Source organism: Euleptes europaea, chromosome 1 (assembly GCF_029931775.1).
Source record: "Euleptes europaea isolate rEulEur1 chromosome 1, rEulEur1.hap1, whole genome shotgun sequence".
Lineage (NCBI taxonomy): Eukaryota > Metazoa > Chordata > Lepidosauria > Squamata > Sphaerodactylidae > Euleptes > Euleptes europaea.
This window is the reverse complement of record NC_079312.1, coordinates 131,952,899-131,969,493: the sequence shown is the minus strand read 5'-3', so window position 1 is coordinate 131,969,493 and position 16,595 is coordinate 131,952,899. Positions and strand designations below refer to the sequence as shown.

Below are 16,595 nucleotides of genomic sequence, written 5' to 3'. Positions count from 1 at the left end.
CATGGGAGTTTTACCTGAGGTTCGTTGCTTGCTGGACCCACACTTTCCTGTTGGGAATCTATGCACCAGCAGTCTCCAAAGCTCAAATCAAGTCCCCGCCCCTTTAAATGATGCTTTGTAATTGGCTTACTTTGTAGAACTTATTGTGAGAGAAAATTCCCATCCCCAAACCCAATTGCTGCATAAGAAATCATTTTAAGAACAAAAAACAGAGCAATCTGAAAGTGGGGGGGGGGAATTCAAGCCTCAGTTTTAAAAAGCCTTTCCTCTGCTCAGAAAGAGCTCCAAGGAAGCAGGAAGCATTTGAATCACTGTCTCTTTACATGATGCTTTGTAATTGGCTGTGAGAGAAACCAAGCTTCTGCATCCGGCACTTTGCCTTGTGCATGGAGATTTCACATGGGCTAAGCTCAGGGGAGAGTGAAGAATCAGGTTAACAGAGGAACGGGAAGTTCCGGGATTTCTGAGGGCTGGCCGCAAGGTCATCTCTAATGGACGGAAAACTCATGCATAACTCCAAGGGACAACCGAGACAGACAGGGGGCAAACAAGAGTGAAAGTACCCATGCATAAATGATCAAAGTGTCTTGTTTTGCTTTTACATTTTGAATATTAGTGCTAGGATTATACATACTGACACAAAACAAAGTTAAAAATTCTTAGCGCAGAAGCCTTTGGTCTAAGACAGCTGGAAAAAGCTGTTACTACTTACCAACAGTAGCGAAGACACGGCAGCCCATGCTAAGGGCAATAGAAATGGCTGCTTGGCCGACACCACCTGAGCCTGAATGAATGAGTACACTTTCACCTTTCTTCATGCCACCTCGAACCACCAAGGCATAGTAAGCAGTGGCATATACGACAGGTACAGAAGCTGCTTCTTCTAGAGTCCTGAGCAAAGGCAAAAAGGCTTTCTTAAGGCAACTGTGGTTCTTTATTCTGCTAAATCATATTCTCAACCACGTTCTATTCCATTTTAGATAACTGCTTATTGTGCCACAACAGTAACAAGTAGTTTTACATGTTCTCCTCACAGAGTAAGGGACATAACTGCTTCATTCAGAATGTTAGGTAACACAAGTAGAAAAGGTCATTGTTTGAAAAAAGATTAAGAAATCAATGCTAAAGAAAAAGCATGACAGTTTAATATACCAAGAGAATACTCCTCTATGTTTCATATAATGGCTGCCACCAGAAAATTGGGCACAACTTTCACCTTGGCTGTTGAATAAATACCCGGTGAAACACCTCTGGGGCAACACATGCAATGGCTCTGAATAGCACAGTGAAGTGTCCTTCACTGAGAGAACTTACTTTAGACAAGAACATACCCCTAATATATGGTAGATTGTTTAGAGTAAATGTAAAGTCTTAACATCAAACTCAAAGGGTAGACAGATATTCTAAACTGCTCAGACAATTGGAATCAGAGGACAATGGAAAAGAAAAGAACCAATTCTATTATTATCCTTTCTCAAAGCTGTTCAGCAAAGTATCAACTGATGTGTTCCCACAGAGAGGTTATTCCAATCAAATAATGACTACCAACTATAGAAAATAAAAATAAAACCACAAGATTTCAGGGTGTGTATGTAAAGTACCATCAACCTGCAGCCAACGCATGGCAATTACTACGATTTTCAAGGCAAGAGACCCAGAAGTGGTTTGCCATTGTCTGCCTCTGTGTGGCAGCCCTGGACTTTCATTGGTGGTCTCCCATCTAAGAATTAACCAGGGCTAACCCTGATCTGACAAAACTGGGCTAGTGTGGGTCACCCACGTCAGGATCTGACACCCAGGTCAGGACAATCTCAGAGTACTTGCTGATTAAACACAATAGTTCTGCTTCAGAAAATCGCTTTGCCACTACTGATGCATGATATTAAATTCCATTCCAAAGGTGCTTATACCTGGAGATTGGGAGATACCTGGAGATTTTGTGGGCGGAGCCTGAGGAGGGTGGTGTTTGGAGAGGGGAGGGACTTCAATGCCATAGAGTCCAATTGCCAAAGCGGCCATTTTCTCCTGGTGATCTGATCTCTATCGGCTGGAGATCAGTTGTAATAGCAGGAGATCTTCTGCTAGTACCTGGAGGTTGGCAACCCTACCCAGGGGGGGGAGAGAGAGAGAGACAATGCAAATTGGCATACCAGTTTCGTGGCACATCCCACAGGAACCTCTTGTCAGAGTCCACGACGGTAGCCAGTCCTTTAGCAGGTAACAGTCCCATCACTCTCCTTCCTTTAGGGTCCAGTCCTGAGAATTCCATTCCCAACATGCATTGTTGTAACGTCCAGTTTCCTGAAAAAGAATTGCACGGCCCTGTGAAGCTGCTCCCAAAAAGTGACGTTGACTATACATTTTATTTAAACACACACGCGCACACACCGCTCAGATTACTTTCCCCATCTAGGCCTTTTCATGCTGCATGCCTGATCACAAATAAGATTAGGCATCCTCAGTCACAGAGGAGATCAAATCTAATTTCTAAAAACTTGAAATTTGGCTGCAGTAGGCTCTTAACATAGTAACAAGACAAGGAAATAATTTATAGCAATGATCTTACTTTAGGGATGGGCATTTGACCAGTAAAGAAACATCTGATCAACTGATCGCTCAAATATGATTAAATATTTGTCAATTATTTTTCAAGTTATTAGTACAACACTTTAATCATAAATGGGGTTGATACTTAACTAATCTGATTTTAATTAGCATAAGTGATATTATGGAACAATAAATTAAATGTTAGCTTTAAAACATTATTACGGCTTTTAACAATGTCAGGTAGGACATCAGTAAATGTGAAAGGTTCACTGATCAGTGTTTCTCTTTGGCTTTTACCCCTGAAACACTAGGGTCATCCAAGGGTTTCTACACTAAAAAAATAGAAAGAAATAAAAACAGAAATAAAGTAACAGCAACTCCTAAAACCAAAAGTCAAATTTCAAAAGTTGTCTGCTAAGTAGGCCCAGGCAGGGCTAACCTTGTTCGTAGATGCCTGCAGTTACTGTAGATGGCCAGTAGGAGAGGTTTTGCTAAAAGTGTTGCTAAATATGCCCGATTATTGTAGTACCAGAAACGACCAGGTAATGGAATTTTGTAAAAGGTGAGCTGCCACTTACACAGTGATATTATTGGCTTCAGAGACTGTCATCAAAGAAGCAATCACTTGACTGGCATGCCAACCCAACTTATTGGACATTAACCTAAAGTGAAGTTTCCCAGTAACATGACCTTTATCAACAAGCATCCATAGGATTGCACTATGCTAACACTGTATGGAGCAAGACTGTGTTAATCCTGTTCTCTGAAAGAAGAACTCATAACCAAGGTAAAGTGATTAGCCGTAAGGTATAGAAGGAGTATAATCGCAGGAAGGGAGGAGGAACTCCCTCATTTTAATCCTATGCAAGGCTCTTCGCCCTTAAAATAGATGGTATATTTACCTCATTTCAAGGAAGGGACTTGTGTAACACGTAAATGCTCAAATGGAAATCAGTCTCAGGAATATTGGTCATATGGAAACATTATGTTGCCTGATCCAAATTCAGGCCTTTAGTCACATAGCCCAATATTGCTCACTCAGTCTAGCGGTTTCTCTCCGAGGTCTCAGACAGAAGAGATTAGAAGAAGAAGAGTTGGTTTTTATATGCCGACTTTCTCTACCACTTAAGGGAGACTCAAACCGGCTTACAATCACCTTCCCTTCCCCACCCCACAACAGACACCCTGTGAGGTAGGTGGGGGTGAGAGAGCTCTAACAGAGCTGTGACTGGCCCAAGGTCACCCAGCTGGCTTTGTGTGTAGGAGTTGGGAAACAAATCCAGTTCACCAGATTAGCCTCCGCCACTCATGTGGAGGAGTGGGGAATCGAACCCGGTTCTCCAGATCAGACTCCACTGCTCCAAACCACCACACTTAACCACTACACCATGCTGGCCTACTACCAAGACCCTTTAATTGATCATGGCGGAGATTAATTCTGGAAAGGTTATCATGAAAAATATATAATGATGGACAGCGGTAAGGAAACATTCCACAACATTCCCGGTTTTTAAACAAAGTACCTCTCGATCAACAAAAAGATAGATTACCAATAGTGTGTTATTCACACTATAAAATATATTGTGAATGCTTTATTTAAAAGAAACCTTTTTCAACTCACCTGGAATGGCATCTGGAGAGAGTTTTCCTGTGGCCAACATAATGTCACGGAAATTGAGGGATGCATAATAGACTCTGCAGAGCTGGACATCAGGATTGGTTGTGTAGAAATGGCGAAGTGGAGAAGCAATCCAGCGAAGTGAGGAAAGATCACCACGTGTCAGCACATTTACAAATGCATATTCAGTGAGCTCTTGAGATTTAGCTGCAAAAAAGCAGGAGACAGAGAAGTCACCATTCTGTCATTTTAGAAGTACATGTTTTATATCAAAAAATACCTCTTAGACACTAGGAATGAGAAAAATAATTGAGGGGTTTCCCTTAGAGTCACCCTGCCATCAAGTCATAGCTTACTTATGGCGACCCCATAGGGTTTTCAAGGCAAGAGATGTTTGGAGATGGTTTTGCCATTGCCCACCTCTGCATCATGACCCTGGTATTCCTTGGAGGTCTCCCATCCACATACTAACCAGGGTTAGGGTGGAGAGTGTGTAACTGGCCCAAGGTCACCCAGCAAGCTTCCATGGTGCAAGTGGGGATTTGAACCTGGGTTTTCCAGAACCTAGCCCAACACTTTAACCAGTACACCATGCTGGCTCGCCACCCTTCTTCTTGAACACTGTCATTCATGACATTCTGCCTACAATTCCAATTCATGCTGTTTGGCTATGTTGGAAAGGAAATTTGCTGTTTCACAGTAACAGGACAACAGGATCCCAATACTGAAAGATTATTTCCTTTGATCATTACTGGGAAGAGGGTCTGCGTTATACAGCATAAAATCTCTTATAACATCTTTGTAGTCCCCACGGAAAGAAACGCTGCCACAAATTGGTCTTACTCATGATAGTCACCTTGCTTTAACGGGATGTGTCTGAAAGAGCCCCATTTTCCATCTCGATAAATATTCATCACTAGGTCATTCTGCAGAATCTTCTGCATCTTCTTGGCAGAAGAACTGGTAGGAGGTTTAGGAGATGAAGCATCCAAGTTTGAAATTAAAAGGCACCTAGGGAGTAAAATACAGCATTTACATTGACTCCTTATTTAACTTACATTTTTGTCAGTTCAGAAAAAGTGACAAAATAATGGTCTTGTCACTGGATGCTGAAGTTTTGTACCTGATCCTGTGGCCCCCAGGTTCTTGACGAAGACAATTCACCATGCCAACCACTCCTGAAGTCCCACAGCTAGTAGCAGTTAGCCACACAGGCTGATCTGAAGGTTCTGCTAGCATTTCCTGCAAGAAAAATCCCAGCCTATTAATTAACACAGTAGCTTTTTTAAAAAGTGATTTTCAGAATGTATAATAGGACAGAAGGTTTTCTTAATAGACTAAAATGTTTCTTCTACCTGGAAACCCAGGAACAAGAATGGCAAACACCTTGTACTCAAATTTAAAGTCCTTACCTTCAACGGTTCCACCCATTTGTAATCAGACTCGTCCACAGGCAAGAAAATAGGCTTCTTGGCAGAAGCTGGCCGGTGACATAAGAAGACGGCTGCACCAAAGGAGGACGTTTTGATAGCCACTAAATTCAAACCAACCTTGGTAAATAGATCCTCCCATTCTATCTGTCAAGCCAAACAAAATGAGGATTATAAAAGGTCCAAGTGATTCCTGAACATGCATACACTCAGTTTTTGGTTCAAAAGGTTCTGAAGCAGTTAGTTATTAGTTAAATATATTATGACTATTCCTTGCCAGAACAGTAAAACAATTTCTAGTTTAATCAGAGATAGAACCCACTGCTGATTAATTCTGTTTTCTACTCCATGAGAGGAAAATATTATTCAAAAACCCTAAATATGCCAATACTAGTCTACACCATGCCCTGCAAATAGTTAAAAACTCATTAAAAGATCATCAGTAATCTGAAGAAAAAAAAGATTGGAAGAGGATTAGAAGAGGAGTTCCGAACATATTAATTTGCTTACAAAGGAATGCTTGCTATGAAAAAAACGAACACCACAAATACTCTCTGATCAAAACATGACCTGTTTTAGATCTAACTAGAGAAAAACAAGAGGATTTGTAGTTTTACCTGAGTCAGGAGACTCGGTTTCTTCCGAAGATCTGGATTTTTGAGGAAACGGACTATTTCTCCCAGAGTTTCTCCTTTCAGAAGAGTGTGCAGTAACACAAACCCGCCTTCCTTCACTGTGGCTGACATGTTGGAGAGCACCTCTTTTGGATTCTTGAAAGTGTTCAGTGCGCAGTTGCACACCAGGAGATCAGCACTGATCAGACTTGCGGAAGGAGGGTTAACAGGGTCCCACTGGTCAATGGAAACACCAATCTCCTGCAGGTGGCTGTCATGTGACGTGAGGACTTCTGCTGCTTCATCGGTGGCAATGTAGTCTAGTTGTAGCATGGGCTGAGTATTTAAAATACTCGTAACTCTTGAGAATAAGTGTCCGTCTCCTGCCAGAGCCTGCAAACACAGAATACTGATGAATAAAACAGGTTATTCATGAATGGGGGGGGGGGAAATAAAAGGCTCTACAAAGTTGCCATCCACAGCTAACCTCTACTATCTTCATCTTGCGACTGGTAATGTTCTCCAGTGCTATGTCAACACAAGTCTTCAGCTGAGGAAAATCCAGCAAGCCATTTAGAAGGGGATCTTCTTGAAGATGCAGCTTCTCTCGAGTTACAACCTGTTCTAGCTCTGAGTAGAGGTTTCCATTCAGTTCTAGGCGGCAGATTTCAGCAAGTATGTGTAGGAGACCCTTTGATTCGGGTTCTTTTTGTATAGGCGTCTTTATACTCTCCAGCCCTGGAATAGCCAACTTGACCCCATGCTTTGCTATCTTCTTCTGCAAGTTCTGGATCAAAACTGCAGGACAGAAAACAAAACATGCACAAATATATGAGAGACCCTTTAAAGTGAAGAAGAGATTGTGATAGTAATACTTGAGTGTAGAACATCCTTGCTAGAAAAACTTCATAAGGGCCAAAGTCAATCCAAAATATGCTTTGACTGAAATCAGATCCCAGACCAAAAGATCTTGATATCATCCAAGGACCAGTGATTTAATCTGTAGATATGAATGCCTCCGCCCCAGCCTATTACCTGGTTTTTCCCCCTCTAGCATAAAAGGATTTTAATGACCTTCTAAGCATGGAGATAATGGCTTCCCTAGGTACATAACAAGCAAGGGGGACAAAATTGTTTCCCCCCCCTTGCACACAATTATTTGCCTTGTGCCACGTCTGAGAAACAGGGGGTATTGACTTCCTGGGGCTTCCTACAAACCACTTTGGGCTTTGGAAATAACAAGATTTGAGTCATAACAGAGGATGCTGTTCTAATCCATATAAAGCTTTTACAGGTTACTTTTCTGGGATGTATGTGTCAAGTCAGGCCAAGAGCAACAAACTCCAAGTATCTAGTTTCACTCCGTATCTTTCCTGATAACATCACTGGCTTAAGATAATAAAGCTGAATCAATCTGTGTTTTTGTTTCTGAAGGCCACTAACCTTTATTTACATCAAACAGAAGAGCAGGCAGTTCTCTCACTTTGTGGTCCCAATGCCAACTTTATACAGGGCGTGTCATTTTCAGAAAATAGAGGGAAATAAAAAATCTCTTTACCTTTGCAGTGTTCAAAGGTGGAGACAAGCTGGACATCAGAGGACAAGCAGTCACCCTCAACATAGGGCACAAAGCAAAATTTCTCAAGCGTGGGTGGGGTCTGTTCCTGCTGTCGTCGAGGGGCAGCACTAGCATGAAGGCCAGAAATCTGAACAGCCCCTGCTGTGATGGTATTAAGGCAACGGTCAACAACAGCATCAAAAGCTACAAGGCAAGGAAAAGAGTGAGGAGAAATCGTTGGTAAACTCACAAAAACAAAAAACAGTTATTATTACGTTCATTTTATAGCCTGCCTTTCTCACTGAGACTGAAGGTGGATTACAAAATATGAAAGCAATTATATCAGGCAGCAAAGACTGCCAATAAGCAGTGCAATAGGACAAGGATTAGAGAGACTGGGAAACAATGCAAACCTGCTAAGAGCCATATGGCTCCTACAAATCCTGCACAATGCTTCAAAACTGGGCACAGCAGTTTCAGATCTCGGCTTCACTTTAGGAGCTGGAGTGTCTCTGAAAAAGCAATGGCGCCCATTACCTTCAACATCATCGCTGTATTTGCGTACGCGTTCTTCATGTAGCGTTGGGTCGATGCAAACAGAGCGGATTCTGGTTGGCAACCGCAGACTTCTTCCTGTTTCCCCCAAGATTATCAAATGTAGCAGGGTGTCAAGGAATGTCACCCAGTTCCCATTCCACAGCACCTTCCCTGAATTTCCTGGGGGGTGAAAAAGCAAACTGATTAGCATAGGCTCTCTCAATAGCCACCAGGGTGGCTGTTAGGGCAAAAAGTAAACAAGAAAATACAATTTGCTGTGCAGTAATCATGGCACTGGCTATGGGCTAGTTCAGAAAATAATGTTTCCCCTATTTTTTCTAAATCTTCTCTCAAGTGGTCAGGCGCTCAGACATCTACATCCCTACATCCCAAACTGTATGTCACAGATGAGCTTCCATTTTACAACCAACCACTTTCACAAGTAGGTCTCAAAGATGAACAGGAATAATTGATATTTTAAATTAAATACCATCACTACTGGATTCTAGAAGTCCCTGGAATGTCGGCCCATAGTCATAACCACGCAGGCGAAGCTCTTTGTAAATGTCTCCCTTAGATAAGGTGATTTCTGAGCAGGTATCTTTCTGGTCAATTTGCTGGTTACGGAAGTTATTCAGAGCAGTTTCTTCCAAAAGGCAAATTTTTCCTGGTAGATAACAATACACATAGAACAAGAGTAGTCAATGGCCAGGGACTTTCACAGCACTGAGTTATTCAGAACATATCTACAGGAAGCAGCAACTTACCACTGACAGCCAGATTTCCATTGCTGGATACTTCAAAACACTGAGAAGCAGGCATGAGTCTCACCTCTAGCTGTGCTGAACCTGCAAAGTAAGCCAGAGATTAGGGGGATGGTAAAAGAATCTCAACCTCAGGTTTCACTTGTTTTCACACCTGTGAAAATATCCCAGGAGGCATAAAATAAGCTGCAGAGATTTTTTTTACCTGTCATTCACACAGCAAACTTTCTTTGCTATCTTAGGCTTGCTTATGTGTCGTTCTTTTGTTTAACAGTTCTCTCTAACACCTTATAGCAAGGTGGAGGTTATAAACCTGCTGATCTGGCTTCTCATTGGGGTATTTTGACAGAAGCTCCCAGCTGAGGCTATTCAGGCTCAAGGAAATATCCTGTTATGAATAACACAGACACATAGGGTTGGATTGTAACTACCACCAGCCAATCTTTGCTGTGTTCCCCTCACCCCAGCAGTACCCTTCCAATCCGCAGAAACTAGATTTCTGGGAATTAGAATTGGGTTACTATGGGGAGAGGAATGTGGCAGTGATGCTCACCTTCCACTGGTTATAGTTAGGATTCAAACAATAATTCTGCTTAATTGGAATTCACATGCAGATTTGGACTGGATAGGAATTGGAATGGTTAGCTCAGGGATCCTCAGCATGGTGCCCTTGTTCATTTTAAAAGGGCTCCTGTAGCTTCTACCTGAAATGTTAGGGTGTTACTATCGGAGTTATGCATAACCTCACTCTCTGAACTTTTGTGGTTGGCTCTGCCTCATGTGGCAGCCATTTTGTTGTTGTGCCCACCACCCGGTGTCAGAATCCCAAAGGTGCCTGCAGGCTGAAAAAGGTTGGGGACCCCTGGGTTAGTTCACCACACAAAATAGATTTCCAGCCTTGTAGATTTATGGACACTTCTCATTCATCTCATGTACTCCTTGGCAAAATAATGTGGTTAACTAGGTTGATTAAGCCTTCCTAGATCTGAAGAAATCCAACCATGGGCCAATCACACCCAGGGGGAGAAACCTCTGCAAGCCTCACCTTTCTTAGGAAGTATTGTTGCTTGGTGGATTGCAACATCTTCAAACACCACGGGCATTTGTTCAATACAGGTCCCCAAAGATCGAGCTAGAGTGCGCCAGGCTAGTACTAGGTATCCTGTGGCTGGATACAGAACTCTGCCATCAATGCAGTGACCCACCAAGTAATGATCAGCCGATTCAGGATTCACATCTGTCAACAATTATAGAAGGGGGGAACCACAAAAAAGTTTTTCAGAACTCTCACATAAATCTCAGATTTAATAAGACTAAAAAGCAATTTCCAAGACTTTCCAAAATCCAGGCATGAAGTTTCACCCTATTCCTCTGCCCACACAGGTTTTAGTGTGGCAAATCTACCAAAGATAGTACTGCTGTACTTCCCCCTCCCTTACTAGCTTTGTTCTGTCTAGAGCGGCACAAAGTATATGAAGATTTATATTTTATCTCCAAAAATGAACTCAAAATATAAATTTCAGATATGTTTGTGGGTAGGTTGCCAGCTCCAGGTTGGGAAATACCTGGAGATTTTTGGGGTGGAGCCTGAGGAGGCCAGGGTTTGGGGAGGGACTTCAATGCCAAAGTGGCCATTTTCTCTAGGTGAACAGATCTCTATCGGCTGGCGATCAGTTGTAATAGTGGGAGATCGCCAGCTAGTACCTGGAGGTTGGCAACCGTATTTGTGGGGGGGGGGGGAAGCATGAAAGCTCCAGTACACACCAATGTTGTAGACCGTTGCTGCTCCAGATCCCCCAGTGCTTGTTGGGAAGTCATCAGCTTTTGGGACATCCCATGTCTGACTGTGGTCCCACAGAATGTAAGGAGAGATAAGTGGAGTTCCCACAGGGGCAGGATATTCAACCGGTGGATACAGATTGTTTGCAAGGACATTTATTCTGAAGACAGGAAAAAAGCAAATAATTGGTGATCGTATCAAATAATCAACAGCATGAATAGGTAACAGGCTGCAGCACTATAGTCAAGAGCCAGCAAGGGCCTGGGGACACTCCCAACATTTTGAAGTCTTAAACTCTATCAAAAACACATAATATTGGCTTCTTTATCCTTTCTATTCAAATTTCAGAGGGGGCCCTTCGAGGCACCACAAAAATCTTCAGCATCAATCAGAGTTTTTGCTCATACAATATAAATTGTAGAGCTGGATATCATATTATGCCACTGAAGCAAACACAGTCTTTTTTTAAAGATGTGAATGGAAATAACCCATTTTTCTATTATATATCCAACGGTGTATAGAATACTATGGTTCTCCTACTCCTGACCAACAGTGTCTCTACACAGTTGTGACACAGGTGAAGTAAAAATCGATTAAAGGTATGATTCAGTCTGTTCAATGAAAAATGAAAGGTGGGCCATTTTGTTTCACCATTATGCTTCACTAGTCCCCTTACCCTGTCAAATGGATTTTTCCAGCATTCGTTAGGAAGAACTCAAGGTTGTTTTTATGGTCCCGCTTCATCAAGGGTAGAATGGTGCAAGTTGGTTTCAAAGCTCTCCTCAGGATTGCCTAGTCAGGTGGAATTCAAAAAGTTATCAGAACAAGTCAGCAAATTTCTTTGTATCGACTGGACTCTCAGCAAGGGCTTCCTGCTGCTTTTCTGGTTGAATGGCAGAGGTTTTAACGACATTACATGCAAAAATTCATACTAGGAAGAGTTTTCAGTGTCACACACCACTGAAGGCACAAGAGCTCTACCCTTGCCATGCAACAAGGACAAATTCATGAGAACTAACATACATCCCCAGCATAAGAAGGTGATTCTCCAAGAGAAGAATTAGATTTTCCCTACATCTTTCATTGCTCTTCCACTAAAATCACAAGCAAATCTAACCCTAACGATACCATTTCCTTGACCCTTATCCCTCTGTTTGATAATGTCACTTCTCCTGGCACCTGACCCATTTGCTTGAAAGAGGTTGGTGGGAACTTTTTCCTAGAGGCTCCACTAGCTAAAATCTCCCTTCGTCGTATCCCACTGGGCAGCAGGGCCAACCTGATGGTGGCACCCACCATCCTCTCTCACAATTCCAAAGGTGACCACAGGGTCAAAAAGGTTGGGGATGCCTGACTTAGGTAATAGACTCTAAATACGAAACCTGAGGAGACAGCCTTCTTAACTGAAGTTAAAGCTGTTTCTTGTTAAACGTATTATGAGAAACAGATTTTTTGTCGTTATTTCCCGCTCCCTCCCCTGACAATCCCTGGCATGATTCTAAACAAAGCTACCTAATCCTATGAAAGTGTTACAAGAGCCCATCCTCCTTCCCCATAAAGAGCTGTCTCTTAGGTTTCTGTGCAACACTTGCCAAGCTCCCAAACCCCAGAACTCCTGTAAAAGAAGCCAAAAAATCCCAACAAGAACCTTTGATTTTGGAAGAAAAAAGGTTCTCTGATTCTCAAGAAATTACAGCAAGACAAACAGCAAATAGCTCCAGAATAAATGGTGTTTCTGGATATGCCACTTCATTCCACTGATACACCATAAACAAAAATCAATGTCACCACTGTTACACATTCCCTTGACAATGGAGAACCTGCAGTGTTAGTACTTGCCTCTAAAGTACTACAGTACTTAAATGAAGCTACTCATTCGACTGAATGACCTTGAGCAGTATCATACTAATAAAAACAATGCTAATAGACTGACTTCTAACTCAGACTAATTTATATATTCATATTATTAAATCTTGCAATAACTTGGGGAAAAAACTTTAAGCAGCCAAAGCGACCTTGTGTTCAATGCCTGCTAGGAGCACTCTCAGTTTCTCTCCAATAGATATATTTGCCCTTCCTTGAAGAAGTGGCAAAATCCATAATTCTCTTATATCCAAGTGAAACACACACTCCAAAAGACAGTGCTCCAATGTACCAATTTATCCTGTTTGTCACAAACAACCTATTTGAGTAAGGAAGCTTCTTATAGTGACCATCCATTACCTGAAAAGGTATTATGTTTAATCTGGCTAAAGTAAACAATCTTCTACACCGTGGAAAAGAGAGCCTGCGTGGTGCAGTTGTTAAGAGAGGTGGACTCTAATCTGGTGAACTGGGTTGGTTTCCCCACTCCTAGACATGAAGCCTGCTGGGTGACCTTGGGCTAGTCACAGTTCTCTGAATTCTCTCAGCCCCACCCACCTCACAAGGTGTCTGTTGTGGGGAGAGGAAGGGAAGACGACTGTAAGCCGCTTTGAGACTCCTTAACGGTAGAGAAAAGCGGGGTATAAAAACCAACTCTTCTTCTTCTTCTTAAATATTTTAAATATTCAGGAGAGACCCTTGGATAGGACAAGCCTCTAAAGTACTACGGATGGCCCAGAAGGGGAAGGAAGAAAGAAAGAAGAGGGACTCCAAGGGAACAACCCACAGGTGTGTAGATTCCAAAATACCAGAAGGATACCTATGGGCATCTTCTTCATCTCAGTCAGCTAGTCTGAGGCCCGTGAGGCTGGTGTGCAAAAAGAACATACCCGTGTGAGGTCTACATATCCCAAGTACCTCCTTTAAACTGGGCCCTCAACTGCAACACGTGCAATATTTGCACGCTATAGACCGGGTGAGGGTTGTGCAAGTATGATAACATTGCACATGTAGTGGCACTGCCTGTACAGCAGCGTAGCTTATATGAGATGCTAGGTATGTGCAACACTATACAGGTTTTTCATGCCCACTGATGTCACATTTAAACTGTGTCTGAGAGTTTAAGGAACAAACTAAAAGTTAACACAAAAGGGAGTCCCTTTTTAAAATGAGAAGCGATTTTGGGATGGCCATATTAAGAGCACAGGAGCCATGAACAGAAGAGGAGGATACTTAACCCTTCCCTGCTGTTTTTCCACTCTGCCCTCAGGGTCCCAGATGCATGTTTACCATGTCTAGGCTACTAGGTAGTGCCTAGGATACTAATGCTGCCCTTCCCACTAGGGGTTTCTGCCTTCAACAAAGACAAATGATAAGCATAAGTTAGAAGAGAAATGCTATAGCAGGAAGCACATTGTTTATGCTATTTTGGCCCTAGTATTGGGCATCATTGTATTTCCATCTCCCAAGTGTCCAAAAAGAATATTTCTCTGGCTCCTGGACTAACAACAATTCCTACAGCAGAAAATGTGATTTGAAGAACAGATAGATGTAGGTAGGTAGATGGATCTGAAGTATCCATTCTCAGTGTCACAGTTTAAGATTTTATTATTCTATATTTGCTCTCTGTGCAATGGAAATTGCTTTGGGAATGAAAGTAAGATTGAACTCAACAGACTTCAAATGTGAGCAAGCATCACTGAAACGGCTGATTTGACCATACATATGGCACACACGAATAGAGTTACTGCCAACATTAAACAGAATCAAAAAACATTAAATCATATTTGGCTAATGGGTTGCTTAGGAAGCAATTTTGTCTCAATTTGAAAACTGCATAAGCCAAAAGATCACCAATCCATGTGGGCATTCGACATTTTTTTTCACCCAGTATGTATTTTGATAGACCTTGGTTTGATCCAGCATGGCTTTTCTTATGTTCTTATTCACTCTCACTGTTAAATATGTCTTACTTCTAAGAAAGTTGCACTTCTAAGCTTCTAGTGATTGGTTCTGGATACACCTTCTTTTGCTAGCCTCAGTAAACAAGACCTTGATTAGCGCAAAGTCTTCATGGAGGTTGTTTACTGGAATCAAGTCACTTCTTTAGCTTCTTCCTAAGAGCTAATGTCGGGCAATTTTTTGTTTTTCACTTTCCAGACCACACTGAATTTTACTTCACTTCTTGAGGCCACAACAGACTTCAAGCCTACCCAGTCTATGCGAGGTGATGCAACATACATTCTTGTCTCTAACCAACTGAACAGTGACTTAAGTTTCAAGATATTTCTAATGGCTGCTTGCAAAGGTTGTAATTAATCTCTTTGCCAAAATTCAGACATCATGATAAAGCGTAATTAAACTTGGACACAACTTGCGATTTAGTTCCCAGAATGGCAGCGCTGGACACAAACCCAAGTTGCTGCTGGGCTTATGCACTCCATCACTACATTTGTCTTACTCCTCATCACTTTCACAGCATTTGAATCAACACAGTTTGATCCAACTCCAGTTTACAGTTTGGGGCAACTTGGCACACTAGAAACTGTCCACTCTACACAGGTCAGGATTCAAAACCCCAGTTTAATTCCAGTTTAGTTCATCACAGCTTGTGCTAGTAAAAACAACAACCTCCAATTCACAATACATTTGCATTCAGACATTATGGTAAACAGGAGCCAGGTCACACAGAGAAGTTTTGAATCAATCTCCAGGCACAAAGGGAGGAGTACTCGCAAAAAGCAGTATCCATGCCCAGCTGGAGTTTAATTGTAGCCTGAATGCAGCCATTTTGAGAGAAGACTTCAGGAGATTAATTTGAAACAATAAAGAGACCAGATTTTATCTCATAGCCCTACATTACTTCCATTTTTATAGAATGGATGCGAAGAACCCAGAATATTCTGCATTGTTTTCAATTACTGAGCCATGATGAGCAGGTCTCTGGAGAGGAAGCATATAATTTCTAAATAAATTAGCCCATAGACACGTATATTTAGCAGTGAAGTAGCTAATTAAGTGTTAGTGTTGTCACTCCTTAAAGTATGGATCCACCAACCCACTACTTCCTGCCAAACCACAGGAAATCTCCTAGACTGACCCAGTGTCATTTGATGACACCAGATAAGATCAAGACCTAAGGTGTCACTGCTTCAGTTTCTCCTCCCTGACACTCTCTTCCCACATATTATGTTTATTTGTTCACCTGATTGTTGTTTCTCCATCACTAGTCCTGCCCCAACTTACAAAAGCTCTGGGACATGGTCTATTCACAGCAATGGATGTGTTTCGATTATTAAGTGTGTGAAAGGAAGTTGCAGGGAGCACAGGGGCTGCCCAGCCATCTGGCTTTGGAGGCAGGCCTCCTTCCACCAGCCTGACAGCCCATTCCTGGGGGGGGGATGAAGCTCCTTAGGAGCCGGCCTGACCCCGTGCTGGCACAAGTGCCCACTTATCCTGTGATAAGGGGCACTTATGTCGGCACGGAGGGCATTTTTAGCGGTAGCTAAAAAGGCAAATGCAGTCTTGGGCTGCATCAACAGAAGTATAGTGTCCAGATCACGCGAAGTGAAGGTATCGCTTTACTCCGCTCTGGTTAGACCTCACCTAGAGTATTGTGTTCAGTTTTGGGCACCACAATTTAAAAAAGATGTAGACAAGATGGAACGTGTCCAGAGGAGGGCAATAAAGATGGTGAGGGGTCTGGAGACCAAGTCCTATGAGGAAAGGTTGAAGGAGCTGGGTATGTTTAGCCTGAAGAGGAGAAGACTGAGAGGGGATATGATAACTATGTTCAAGTACTTGAGGGGCTGTCATATTGAGGATGGTGCCGAGTTGTTTTCTGTTGCCCAAGAAGGTCGGACCAGAACCAACGGGTGGAAATT

At 42.4% G+C, this 16,595-nt stretch overlaps 1 protein-coding gene across 1 annotated transcript in view; it reads right to left on the bottom strand.

Annotated features, from left to right (window-relative positions):
* Window positions 1–16,595, bottom strand: part of FASN (fatty acid synthase) — a 54,272-nt gene that overhangs the window by 17,823 nt on the left and 19,854 nt on the right. The window contains exons 14-28 of the mRNA XM_056851164.1: window positions 11,525–11,640; window positions 10,833–11,008; window positions 10,114–10,305; window positions 9,072–9,152; window positions 8,795–8,971; window positions 8,305–8,484; window positions 7,768–7,971; window positions 6,697–7,007; window positions 6,213–6,602; window positions 5,578–5,742; window positions 5,289–5,407; window positions 5,022–5,176; window positions 4,169–4,372; window positions 2,151–2,301; window positions 713–891 (exon numbers count right to left, since the gene is read on the bottom strand). Coding sequence (XP_056707142.1) covers window positions 713–891; window positions 2,151–2,301; window positions 4,169–4,372; window positions 5,022–5,176; window positions 5,289–5,407; window positions 5,578–5,742; window positions 6,213–6,602; window positions 6,697–7,007; window positions 7,768–7,971; window positions 8,305–8,484; window positions 8,795–8,971; window positions 9,072–9,152; window positions 10,114–10,305; window positions 10,833–11,008; window positions 11,525–11,640 — 2,800 coding nt within the window. The remainder of the gene's footprint in view (window positions 1–712; window positions 892–2,150; window positions 2,302–4,168; window positions 4,373–5,021; window positions 5,177–5,288; window positions 5,408–5,577; window positions 5,743–6,212; window positions 6,603–6,696; window positions 7,008–7,767; window positions 7,972–8,304; window positions 8,485–8,794; window positions 8,972–9,071; window positions 9,153–10,113; window positions 10,306–10,832; window positions 11,009–11,524; window positions 11,641–16,595) is intronic.